The sequence below is a fragment of the Sipha flava genome, unplaced genomic scaffold (genome assembly GCF_003268045.1).
Source record: "Sipha flava isolate LNK unplaced genomic scaffold, YSA_version1 132_pilon_pilon, whole genome shotgun sequence".
Taxonomy (NCBI): domain Eukaryota; kingdom Metazoa; phylum Arthropoda; class Insecta; order Hemiptera; family Aphididae; genus Sipha; species Sipha flava.
Window position 1 is genome coordinate 1,411,477 of NW_020271758.1, and position 14,242 is coordinate 1,425,718.

At 24.8% G+C, this 14,242-nt stretch overlaps 1 protein-coding gene across 1 annotated transcript in view; it reads left to right on the forward strand.

The window, feature by feature from the left end:
• LOC112679207 (mucin-17-like) overlaps positions 1–14,242 on the forward strand; it is a 233,209-nt gene that overhangs the window by 165,645 nt on the left and 53,322 nt on the right. Inside the window, exon 2 of the mRNA XM_025548912.1 lies at positions 1,278–1,407. Coding sequence (XP_025404697.1) covers positions 1,278–1,407 — 130 coding nt within the window. The remainder of the gene's footprint in view (positions 1–1,277; positions 1,408–14,242) is intronic.

Below are 14,242 nucleotides of genomic sequence, written 5' to 3' on the forward strand. Positions count from 1 at the left end.
TGTGATGACATTTTTGCGGTACGTTAATGTTTCACTGAAAAATCGTACACTTTTATTGAACAAAATACGTTATTTATTACTAAAATGGACTGAGTAAGAACGGGTAGTCAAATGTATTTTACTCGTAATTATAATACGTAGTGAGCCATGACAGCCAAAATAGGACGAATTAAATTTAATATTTAATACATGATTTATTTCATTAAATGTCTTCACTCCGTTTATTTTGGAGGTCTCGTGCGTAACAAATCGACAATGTCTAATATAGAATTATTTAATGCCAACACAACGAATCGCCATCGCCACCGGCTGGATTTATAGAGTATATTATGTATTTAAAGTTTCAGCGGTTACTCCTCTGAAGCCATAACATCTTGTTTTACGACAGACTTTGGGCGCCACAGCTGTAAAACGCATCTTGATTTCATAATGACTCGAGAACATTTTATAAAAATAATAATATATCTGCGTATTATTTATTTGCTTAATCCGTTTTTTTGCACAGTGTCCTTCTCTCTCTTTCTCTCTCTCTCTCTTGCTCTCAATCACTCTTTCTTCCACTCCCTCGTATCCCAAATCTATAGTTTACGCCGTTTCCTTCGTAATAGCTGTCTGACCAAGATAAATATACTGCAAATACGACCCGTACATTTTGTGCGACGCGTTGATAACGGTAACTGAACAAACAAACGGTGCCAGTGAAATCTTAGAAACCTTTTACTGTGGATTTATTTTATTTTATGTATATGTTTACATTTACTTATATTAAATATATTTAGAGAGAATGCTTTTTCTAAACGTACGTTAGAATACTAAATTCACTAAAAATGATCTCGATTTTCCTCCGATTATTTATTATTTATTTATTATCATCAACATAAAAAGTAGCACAACACATATTATTATAGTTCGTTTGCATAATACAATACATGATGAAGTTGAATGATTTTATTTTTTTCTATTTCACCATTAACAATAGTTTTAGTTTATTCATAATGATTACCATCCCGAACTAATGAAGAATTTAAACAACAAGCTAAATGTATTGGAAAATCAGCCGCAAATTACTTTTTTCAGTGAAAAAATAAACCTGTAATTGATGGCTAAACAATTTAAACTTGTGTCGGAAAAAAAAAAAATAAATTACACTCAAATTTGTCTCCCTTTACCTATTAAACTCGTTTAATAGTGAATTTTATAACACTCTATTGATATGATTGTTATGTACTATTTTTACCCAACTAGTCTGATCGAAACTGTGTTATGGTTGATTTTAGGTGAACATTAGTAGTTCTTGGTTGTTGCCACAGAACGAGTTTCCGGTATTCTATCGACATTTCAGAGACAGAGTGACATGGTTTGAAGCTGATGCAGTATGCCAATTCCATCATGCTCAACTAGCAACAGGTAAGTGGTTTTCTTGTAAATCAATCAATTGGTTAATTGTTTGTGTTATAATTAAGCTATTGGCATATTCGAATTCCATATAAGTAATTGGATATACATTTTTAATTTAATTGTATAATGGGTCTCTTAACAGCAGTGTATATATTTTTTTTGTGATGAAAAATCAACATAAAAACTCAAATAATTATAAAAATAAATCTAAATTTTAAAGGTTTTGTACCATATTGGGTTATTTTCCATCATTTATGAGTTTAAAACAGTATATTTTATAGAAACAGGGAAAACTACTCGTAATTGTTTTTATTCTTTAGATTACAAGCATAAAGTTATTTCCATAAACTTACAATTTTATTTATTTATTTTATTTCATAAAATTAATTTTGAAAGAGCTATGAGCACAAAAATCATAGTCAAAAAATAATTTATTATTCAAGTGAATCATTTTTTTTTTTAATTCTATACATTCCGTTGTATAAATTATCCTCTATTTCGAATTGCTTATGTATGAAATATCATGCTATCAACTTAAATGACACATAAGCTCTGATGGCTTAGTCAATTCCAGTATATCTTAGGTTTACGTGTTCATACACAAAAAATATAAATATTGTCGTTTTCTAAGGAATAAAAAAATAATAAAGTTCAGTTAATTACCAAGTACAAAAAAAAAAAATTGTTTTATAAAAATAAAATTCGAGAATCGAATAAATATTTAATAAATAAATTTATTTAATGCTTCTCCTATCTTAAATGGATATCATTATATTTGAAATAAATCTTAAATTATTGAAATTAAAAATTAATATAAAAAGAGCTTTGTTTACTTGAAAACGAGCGTGTTTACATATATGTTATTTCTACTTTTATTTTATTTTAAACAATTTTGATTTAACACATCAACATTCTCCGAAAAAAAATTGAACCATTTTAAAGAATTATTTTAATTATTACATTTATATTTTTTTCCTAACGACAATAGACTTTTTTAGCTGTTCGTTAACATTTATATTAAAAAATTCATAAATTTTACTTTATTACATAAAATCCATTAAAAACTTTTTGTGGGAATCGAAGAATTATTTTCATATAATTTTTATATATGTATCTATAATATTTTTAAAAATCAAATATTTGTCAGATAAAATTTTAATGATACAATTAATTTAACAAAAATATTTATATAGTTAATTTTTAAATTCAAACTATTCTTTATTATTCAATATTCTTCTTTTTTATTTTTTATACGAATGATAAATACCCAATATTCGTATAGATTTATGTATATATTTATTAATTTATTATTTTTATACTAATACATTGTAAAAATAAAAATGCAGATGTTATGCTTTAATATAAAATTAAAATTAAATATAAATCCTGTAGAATAACCAAGCGTATGCATCATTCAAATTATAATCTATAAATTGTGTTTACATGGGTCACTACATTTATTGACTATTATTGCAGTGGTGGTAATAAAACAGAAACTCATAATTTGAAACCTGTGATATTTTATTATGCCATTAATACATATTCATTGGAATACCCATTTAAAACACGATTCACTAATTTATCATGTCAAGTAATATTGTAACTAAGGTATTTATAAATGTCAATGGAATTTATTTTTCATAACAGTAATAGTTCATATATTTAACTACGATTCAAATAAACAATTTTCACTCCCTTAAACAAAATTATTTCCAATCTGTATATAAATAATATTCTCTTACAGCAACTTTTTAATCACCACGTAAATAAGTTCTGTCGTTGAATTAAGATGAGTATAAAATATTCATGTAGAATAACTAACGCGTAAAATGACGTAAAATAAACCTCCACGGTGTATTTTATATTCTTAGTATTATGACATTATATTGTATATATTATTAAGAAATTATTAAATAATGCAATTTTACTGTATAATAGTAAGATTAATAATAATTGTATAACATGCAAAATATATGCACAATATTCACGAAACATCAGTTTATATTTTAAAGATGTTTGAAACAAGAGTATAGAAAAACCATTTGATAATTATAGTTATCAAATACTCTAGATTTTTTTCCTTTTTATATCAGCTATACTAGTATCTGATACGTATGTTTTAATGAATACAAGTAGGTCCGTAACAAAAATGAATCAAATTCGTCCAGTATTTTGTTGTTAGTGACGCATCTATATGTTGTTCTTCTCTGACGATTAGGTTTTATAATCACGTATTGTGAATCGGATAACAATTATCTAAATTAAGTAAATTTAGCACCGGAACAATGACAAAAACTAACGTTATTATTTCCTGCCGGAATCAATATGTAACTGAATATTAATAAAATCAGCAAAACCCCGTTATGATTTCATGTCCTTTAATTTAATTTGCTGATATTAGTGCAGATCCAATTGATGTTAAATATAATTATAACGTGGCATTGTTGGTTTTATTAATATTCAGTTGTATATTTATTCTCAAGACATAAGTATGCTTGTTTTTTCATTATTCTAGTGCTAAATTTACTTTGCTTTGCATTTAGATTTTTTTTTTTGAAAACTAAGGAATTTTCTTTAAACAAAATTTCATAATTCAACCAATTTAAAACAAAAATTATTATTTCAATCATCATTTACAATATGCATGAAATTAAATGCCTATATAATAATTAATAGGTATAATGCATTAAATGAACAATTTGAAACTAATAATTCATAAAAAAAGTTATAATATGAGGTTTAACAATTTACATTTTATAAGGTAAATAAAAACTTAACATTTTTTCTGATATCTCGGGGTGCTGAGACCCTCTCAGTACCCCATAAGTACGCCCCTGCTGCATACATATGTACTAGTCATACATCAATTTATCTTAATTAATTAATCTTAATTCATCTTAGTTAAGCAATCTGCTGATATTTAATATTTTTTATTTATAATTCAGTCTTCTTATCGGTTAATTAAAAAAATAATTTCTTATCGTTTCAAACCTTCCACAAGTCGGCGATTACTTTCTATTCTATTTTGTTATTTTCATGAGTGCATATGAAATTAAAAAAATTTCCGACAATTTGAGCTTATTATAAAATTGAATAATAATTATCATACAATTATTTCGATTACCTAACTCAAACTACACAAATAGTCGTATTTTCCAATATTAAAAATTTACATTTAAAATGGGATTATTTTATTTGTTACGATATAGTTAAAGACTTAAAGTTCTAATACATAATGAGCTAGATCTTGTTTATTAGTACATTTTAAAATCCACTTGGGCATACAATTGCCAAAAACGGCATATTAGCAATCCAATTAAAATCGATACGGATTTTTTAACCAATTATTCCTCGTCACTAATGCTCCTTGATATGTTGGAATTTACTTAATTAAGTTCCTGTCAATGGATAATGCCTCTTAAAAAGGTTATCTGAATCATTAGTTATTTATTTTCAATGAATTCACTATTTATATTTATAATTAATACTTATAATTTATTCAGATTTCAAATGTTATAATTTTCAGTAAAAATGCGTATAAAAAAAAAAAAATTAATTCCCGTTTGGAATAAATCAATCCCATAAACAAAGCATTATTCAAAATCACATAGAATACTAGTTTATTCAGTTATTTTTATCATTTTTATTATTTTCAAATTTAAATTATGTTTATTTTTTATTATACTGCTTCATTTCCGTGTATTTTTTCACAAATTCTATTATTTTAATACTTCTCTTTGCACACTTTTAACCCTTGACATGCTCTGTATTATTCAATTCTAAATATTTTATCGCATTACTTACCATCTCTTTTAAAATAAAATTTATATTAAACCAATGAGTTCGTTTTAACCTAATAAATCGATAAAAGATAAATTAGAAAATATTTGTGTGTAAAATTTACAATTTAATATAATTACAGCAAAAATAATATTATCAATCATATAATAGACACGCTAATCACGCCAATCGTTTAATTATTAATTTACAATTATGCAATTATGTGTATAGTCAATACAATATAATATAGGAAAATTATACTATGTGTTATTACATATATTCATCTAACTGCCTTCAAATGTTCTCATTTATTATCATTTTCAATTTAAAAATATTAAGTACGTTAGGTTGATCGTATTGTATTTCGATCTCACATGAGTAAGATGCTAAGAAAAATTTATATTCAATATTTTAATCTAAGAATCTAGATTTCTAATTATAAGAAAATGAACAATATATTAATTATTATATTAATTAATATTAATAATTAATTATCTACAATGTAAATCACATTATTTTTATTTTAATTTTTTTTTAGAATGCTATCGTCCTATATTTAATATTTAAAATTATTATAAGTAAAATTTTTTTATCATTACTATAAAAATAGTGTTTAAAATAAAAAATTGAATCTAAATTTTTATTATTTTTTATAATTAAGGTTCAAAGACTGTATTGAATATATTAGCAATAAATATCTGCTTATTAGTAAAGAAGATAGATTATTTAGCATTACATATATAGGTACTAATGTAATAGAATACCAAATTATTAATTTAGGTGATTACGACTTTAGGAAGTTTGAAATGGTACAATACGATACAAGACTTAGCGAATTTAACGGTTAAAAGTTTAATCAGTAGAAATCACTACTAAAAGACCCAAACTGCCTTTCAACTTAAAGGCATTGCACACCGTAGATTATTTCAACCTCTCTTTTGTCAATCATACTGATTGACAGAATGATGCAAAAGACTTATGAAAACTGTTTAAAATTTTTTATTATATTTATTTGAGATCAATTACTCCAATTTTCCAAATTTTGATCCGTAAATCCTACAACTTTGGTTTGAATATTTTTAAATTTAAGAAATTTTGATTGTTGGTTGTTTAAAATTAAAATTAAAAACATTAAATGTGGTTCAATCGATCTCATAATCATATCTCATATCTCATATCTCATATATTACGAAATAACGAATTCGGACGCGTTATACGTGCGGAAGCGCATCATCGATTAGTGTTATCTAATTTTTATATCGTGCCCCCAAAATAATTGTACGATAAAAACACAATACCACGAATTCTACGAATTTTTGGCATTTATGTACAAGTATATATATTGTAATATATTGTATCCAATTTTTTTTCTGTACTTGTAATTTATATACATTTATATTTTATAAAATATACTCAATTTGAAATTTCACTCTGAACGCTAACGGCTGTGAAGGTGCATAAAAGTGAGAGATAGGAGGGCTTAATAAATCCTCCAAATACTTATTTATCCTCCACTTAATAGGTAAAGATAAATATTAAAAAGTAAGTTTTTATTTACCAAAGTGATTAGAAAAAATAAATTAGCCCCACAAAAATAAAACCCTAACGGCTGACGGTAGTATTTTATTCTATGTATTTATATTTTAAACATTTACTACCTCCAGTTTATAAAAATTTTATAATTTATAAATTTAAAAGTTATCAAAATATTTTTAATAATATCATTATGAATAATAATTTGGGAAATAATAAGAAAAATACAAGGATATATTTCATCTTTATAAAATTGGCAAAAAAATCGCAAAAAAAACAAGGTAAGTCAAATTTGGTGGTTTTAATTTTAAAAGGTAGTTAAATTCAGAAAACTAATTTCACCATGTTTCTGAAATTTATTGGAATTTATTATATTTTTATACCACTTCTTAGGAAAATACTGATTCATTACCTTTACCGGATCAATATTCAAATGAAGATAATAAACATAGCATTAAATTGCAATATAACCATGATTATTATAATTTCTTATTTATTCTGTTTGTAGCAAACGTGGCATCATAGTTTCCAGTAAACTCATAAATAAACGCATATTGAAAATTAAAACTAAAGGTTTAATATTAATAATACATAAACTTTACAATTTCTTCAAACATAATATTATTATCAAATTGTTTTTAAATTTAATAAAAAATATTATTCCAATATTGAACTTTGTCTAACTCTTTTTTGTATAAAGCAATGTTCCAATAAAAAAGTTGTATTTGGGACTTGTAAAAAAAATTGTAAATATTTAACAGATCTACTGTTTCTCTGCCAACTACCTCATGTTTTCTTCTATATCTTTACATAATTGTAGACAAATTATAAAAACGATAAGTAGTACTCGTAATGTCGAAAATAATCACCCCCCGTATACGAGATTATTTTACATCTAATATACTTTTACTCTCACACCGTCCTCTCGATCGAAAGCCCATCGTTTTAGAAACTTTATCGAATGCGAAATCACTATATTCCGGAATTTTCTGACAAACACACGCCGCACGTCAAAACCCATTGACTACCCATTTATTTTCTGTTGTTACTATCTCACCCTCTCTCTATCTCTTTCTTTCTTTCGGACATAATTTCGGCGATGACCGTTCGCAGTAAAATGGAATTTACTGCTGTCAACACGACGTCTGGTTCGCCGTACCACGGGCGAAAATTTCGAATGACAATAAATTTATTTCAACCGCCACGGCTCTGTCCAGACAGCTCATAAATATCTTGCTTGATAAACGACCGTGTGCCATCGTCGAAACGAACGTCGGCGTTTTCTTTTTTAATAATCGGCCGGGGAAATCTATATTCATCAGAACCACATTTCGGATGTGTATAGCGCGTAATGTATAGCTATACATATAAATATATATAATGGTATATATAATATTATATTTGGACGGAATTATGACTTTAAATGACCGACACGCCAGAATTCCGAGACCGCTATATTTTATTGTTGTTGGCGAAAAAGATTATAAATGAGTGCTGACGTTCAATAAAATAATTTTATCGTAACGCTTCTCTGGTACAGTATTATAATTATGATGTTATATAATTGACGGTATTGTTACTATTTATTTGTTAAAAAAAAAAAAATACAACACCGGCAAGGGCGACCGTTCGACGGAATATGTCCAGTGTGCCGAATAAAACAATGACGTACCTACTGTTATTTAGAATATAAATACAGAAATAGAAACATGAACGTGCGCAAAAAGAAAACCTAAAATTTTTCCTAGGCTTATAATTCGATTTGTTAGTTTATCGTTGATATCGAGAATTGGTTCGTCACGTAGACTCACACATGCTTATCATAGTTTTTCGTTTTACCGTATTTCAAGGACCGCTACAAGGCTACTATACCAGAGCCAGAGAAAATACCATACACCGTGATTCAATTGAAATGTATTTTAATACATCGGAATAAACAACAGTTTAGGAAATATATCATTTAACTTTTATAAAAACATGCTTCCAAATAGTATTGAATTTTTCACGCTACTCTCCTATCAGTTTCCTGAAATAAATATGAATCGGCGTAATCTGTCAGTGAGCAATAATAATATGACTGTCAAGTTCAATTCTCAGTCCTAAAATAAAGAATGTACATTTCAATTAAAAATTATTCATTTATTTTTAAATAACATACATTCATAAAAAGTTATTGTTACATTTGTACTTTTTAAGATTTAGCAAATTTGACGACTATTTTCAAAATTTCTACGGTTCAAGCAAATCATTCTCGACACATAAGAATATCTGGATGATAAATGATTCTTAAATTCTCCGCAATCGTCGGTTGTTCTACGATATTATTATTTTTAGTATTAAAATGTTGATGAAATGGCTGCTAAACAAATTACCAAGGTACATAAGTGTTTACAAGTATTACCAACCTTTCCAGGCTTTGCAATAGTACAGATTAGTATTGTTTATAATTTAATATTTATAAATTATAAATTGATACTACATATTGAAATAATAAATCAATATTTAAAAAAAAAGAGTAAATTATAATTTAAATATAAATCAAAATCAATGCTCAGTTTATGTTGTAAAAAAAATACATCCAATAAGAACTATTTCAGAAACACCAAACTTACAATAATTTTTATGACTTCAACACTACCAATACTTGAACAATTAAATATATAATTTCTCTTCAACGCTTCTTCTTTTATTTTGTTTAGAATAAAGTCTGGAGTATTTTTATTTTTATTTTTTATTCGACGTTCAATGTTTATTTTAATTTATTTTGGAAATCAGAACACAAATTATAATTACCACTCAAAAGGTATTGTCATAATGCTAAAATCAAAAATTACATTCGTAATAACTCAATTATATAATGTACATGCACATAAATCAATTACCTCTTTTCAAATTCCCCGAGCTATTTTCGAAATAAAAAGCTTAAAACATGTTTAAAAGTTCAATAAATTGAATTTAAATCAATGTGATAATTTAAAATGTGCCTAAATTGTATTAATTTCTGAACATTCAACATTTTTTACAACACACATTGTACATGCGAGGTAATAGAAATAAATAGTAAAACTAAAATAGTAAAACATTTATAGTTAGTATCAATAAATTACTGCATATAATGTTTGTGATGACTGGTTAATTTGAAGATTAGTTACTAATACCGACTACGCACTTGAATCGATAAAATTACTTTAAATTTTACAAATAAAATTTAACAAAATGTATTGTTTTAAATGAAAAATTGTAACGGTTTTTATTTGCCAATAATTTGTTTTTTTTTTATAATGATATTGAAAAACATAAAAGAAAAATTAGAAATTATTATATGGTTAATACTTGTAAATTAATATGTAAATAAATAAACAAATATTTTATATATAGAAATAACTAAATTAATTAAAGCTTAGTGTATGCCATTATTATATTTATAAAGTATGATAGATTTCGAATTTAAACTTCATCATCAGTACCTGACTTTATATATACAAAGTCAATAAAATTGAAAATCGCAATAAATTTTATTTCTGTTTGATAAAATATCATTATTCATTTAAAAATAGATAATTGAACTAAAATGTAAAAATGTAAAAAATCTTTGAAATCTTAAAATCTTAAAATATACAAAGTCTTTGGATTTACCTCAGTATAATAAGTTTTTAGTATTATTTTTTTATCGACTAATTATGAACTATAAACATTAAAGTATGTAGCGTAATTGTTCATCTACTAATGAAAATGTTCATTTTCATTAATGCACATTAGTATATCTATACCTCTGCAGAAAGATAAAACTGTAATCCGTTTTCTTTTAAATATATATGTATATACTCTAGAGATTTGGTTTTATGATTTTTTTCTCAATGCGTACTTTTCGTATAAGATTAAAACACAGTATAGGTCATATCATTTTACGATCGCCTAAACTATATCCTATAATGTTCAATTAATTTCTACTATTTTTATATTTAACTTTGAAAATTGCCATAACAAAACAATGGATTAATTTTATTCTTCATAAGCAATGATTCGTTGCCTCCAATCGGTTCCATTGAAAAGTCGGATATTTTCACACATACAACGTTATTCCACAGATACTCAAAAATTCTCCTGGGAAAATATGGCAAGTGTTTTCAACTTTTGGGCAAACTTACTTGAATTATTACTAGCCTCATTCAATGACAACAATAAACCAAGTATACTAAATGATTCAAAATTCTACCCACGTGTTTCCCCTCAAACTTGTATACTTTTATATTTTTTAACTGCGAAACATTTTTGAGTTATTTTGAAAGTATTTTGAAATAAAAAATAAAAAAATGCAAAAAAAAATTTAATTTCTTATAAAATGTATTTAAAATTCATAAATGGATCTTTAGAACGCAAATAAGAATCTATATTTTTAAATAATGTTTGATGTTCATATTTGAACATTTTCGTGTATACGTTAAAAATAACATTTTAATACGGTGTTTATCGATTAACGGTTATGTACATTTATAATAATCAGATTTCTTAATTATGTATACCTACACAATACACGTCAATAAAAAGGTTGTTAGTAAATACTTGAATCACTTCATATGAAATGTAACCCAGATAATAATAATTTATCCAATTTATTTTGAACTATAATTAATGAAAAAAAAATTGTACGGCTGTTTTTTTTTTTTTTTTTTTTTCATGGCATATTTAAATATCATGATTTGACGTTTGATTAATAATTTGATTACTTTAATTTGAATCTAAAACATGAATAATAACCAATTACAATTAGCAATTAAATTAAGTGAGTATTCTTTTATTACTCGGTACAAACAAAATATATATATGCGTATAATTGAAAGATCTGATATCATCAAGACTATGATAGTTTGGTCCTGGTAAAAGGCTTTCCTAAAAATAACCTGAGTGAAACAAGACTTTTAACGTATCCATCTTGATCCTTCCCTAAACATTTTAAGTTTATTATGGTAAGTACATGTCGGCTCACTGCAGCAGTGTGATTTTTATACATGACCCATGAACGAACCATTACAAAATCAGTTGCTTCTACAGCTTTTTTCTCCAGTGTCTACGCATTTACATGCATCAACGCGTGAAAAGTAATCTAAAAATGTGCTACACAAGGAGAATAATCAAACTCAAAAGAATATTTGACATGCACAGACGTGAAATCCGAACGTGTGCTATTGAACAGCCAGATTTTCTATATTTATTTTTAAAAATAAAATAAAATGTTCCAATGCTTTTGATAAAAAATGCAATTGCAAATTTTAAAATGATTAATTATACGCTAGTTGACCCCAGTAGTCTGTCTAACGAGTTGCATTGGAGAAATGTAATATAATACACGATCGAATACTGAAACAATATTATAAATATTATCAATTTGAACTTATTCCTTTAACAAGTATTGATTTCAATACAATTTACGATTAATACGTTATTAAAGTTTTATATACATCCTCTAATAATATTATTAGAACAATGTCTAAACATTTTTATTTAAAAGAGTTTTTTCAATAAGTTTAATAAAATCAAGTGTGATTATTTTTATTAAGTATCTGTAAAACTCATTCAAAAATACATAATTTTTATTAGAACTGTTTGATGAAAAATGATAATTTTTCTTTCTTCTGTTTATGATTTTAAAAAAATAACACAGCATCAAATGTACTAACAAATGTTGAATTATAACAATCATAATAAAAACATATTTTATGATGAATTAAATCAGATTTTTTTAACACAATAATATTCAATTCTACTATTTTTATCTGTCATAGAATTTTTTATATGATTAATGTTTATTTTTATTCATTCGTTGTATAATATATCAATTAATTTATGAATATAGTAAAATATTTATGAATTATAAACTAGATAAATAAGTCATAATAGTCGGTATATAGAGTGATGTTTCCATCAATTTGGTTGAGAATATATTACGCCAACGAGTATTTAAATATGGCAATTTGTATGATTACTACAATGATGGTGAGGAGGTGTAAAAAAATGTAAATGTTTACTTATTTATATTTCCTTACAATATTATAAATAAAAATGACTTAAATAAGTTTGTGAAAAAAATCTGTTAAACGATAACTATGACTATAACTAGGGTTGTACAATTTCATGAAATATATAATTTGAGTGGAAAATAAAAATTTTGTTTAATTTCAGTAAAAATATAATGCTATATATTTTATTTTTTATGGAATACTTTTTGTATTATTAATTGTACTAAATAGAAATAAAAACTAACAATTAACGCCATATTAGTTTATAGTTATTATAATTTATAAATATTGATTTAAGAGGTAAGAGACAAATAGTCTTTGAAAAACCTGAAGAAATTTAACAAAATATAGATGAATTTATAAATAAGTTGCCAGTAGTCCCATTACTCATCAGCTATCACATTATTTCAGAAGTTTCTTGTCAAAAAATTATATCGGTACCTAGTGAGTTTAAAAGTAAAGCACATATTTATAAAATTTATTGTGATTATTGTAAAACACACAATATTATACCAGCATCTGGAAATGTTTTTAAAGAAAGATGAAAATTATAATTCAATATTATTAAAATACAATATTAAATTGTATTTATATACAAATAATAAATAAAATATATATGTATCATATATGTATAAGAGATAATAAACATAATGTAATTAAATAAATCTAATTTAATAAAAAATAAAAATTAGCTCCTTTGCATAGTTAAACAAATAACTTAACAGTATGAAATATAAAATCATAATATTTAGCCCATTAGATAAATATACATTTTTAAATACTATACTATTGAAAGTATGGAAATTAAAATTAAAATAACTGAATTCATATAATATAAATATATTATTTAAAGATAACAATATAATAAAATAAAAATATGCTCCTTTGTATAGTTAAAAAAATCATAAATTAGGGAAGTATAATGTTCTCATTAATATACTCAAGAAAGTATGAAAATTAAAATTTATTATTATAAAAGTAGCTGCTATCAATAATAATGTTCCCGTTTTGTCGTTAATACATATATATATATTTTAATATTAAACATATCTGTGGTTGTTCTCTATTTACAGGCAGCTGATAGACTATACCGCGTTAAATGAGAAAGTTCAAGATTGTACCGAAACGATAACATATAATATCAACTGATTAAATTACATTTTACAGTCACTATCTCAAATATTTTTCAATATTTCATTGAAATATTTCATAAAGCGTGAAATTTTCAATCATGAAATATTTTTCATGAAATATTTCAAATTTACAACCCTAACTATAACAATAGCTTAATAACTGTTAGTAATATTGAAATATATTATAAAATTATTGTAATAATCTCATAGAAATATAGTATTATACCGTCGATGACGTAATAATAATAGAGCGTTCTTCTAAAGTAAAAATGAATATCCATTACCAAAATAGGAAAATAGGACATAATTAAAAAGTTTAAAATCAATTATAAACCAAATTTTATATTTCTTTAAGAATTGCTCGAGTGAATTGAGTAATAG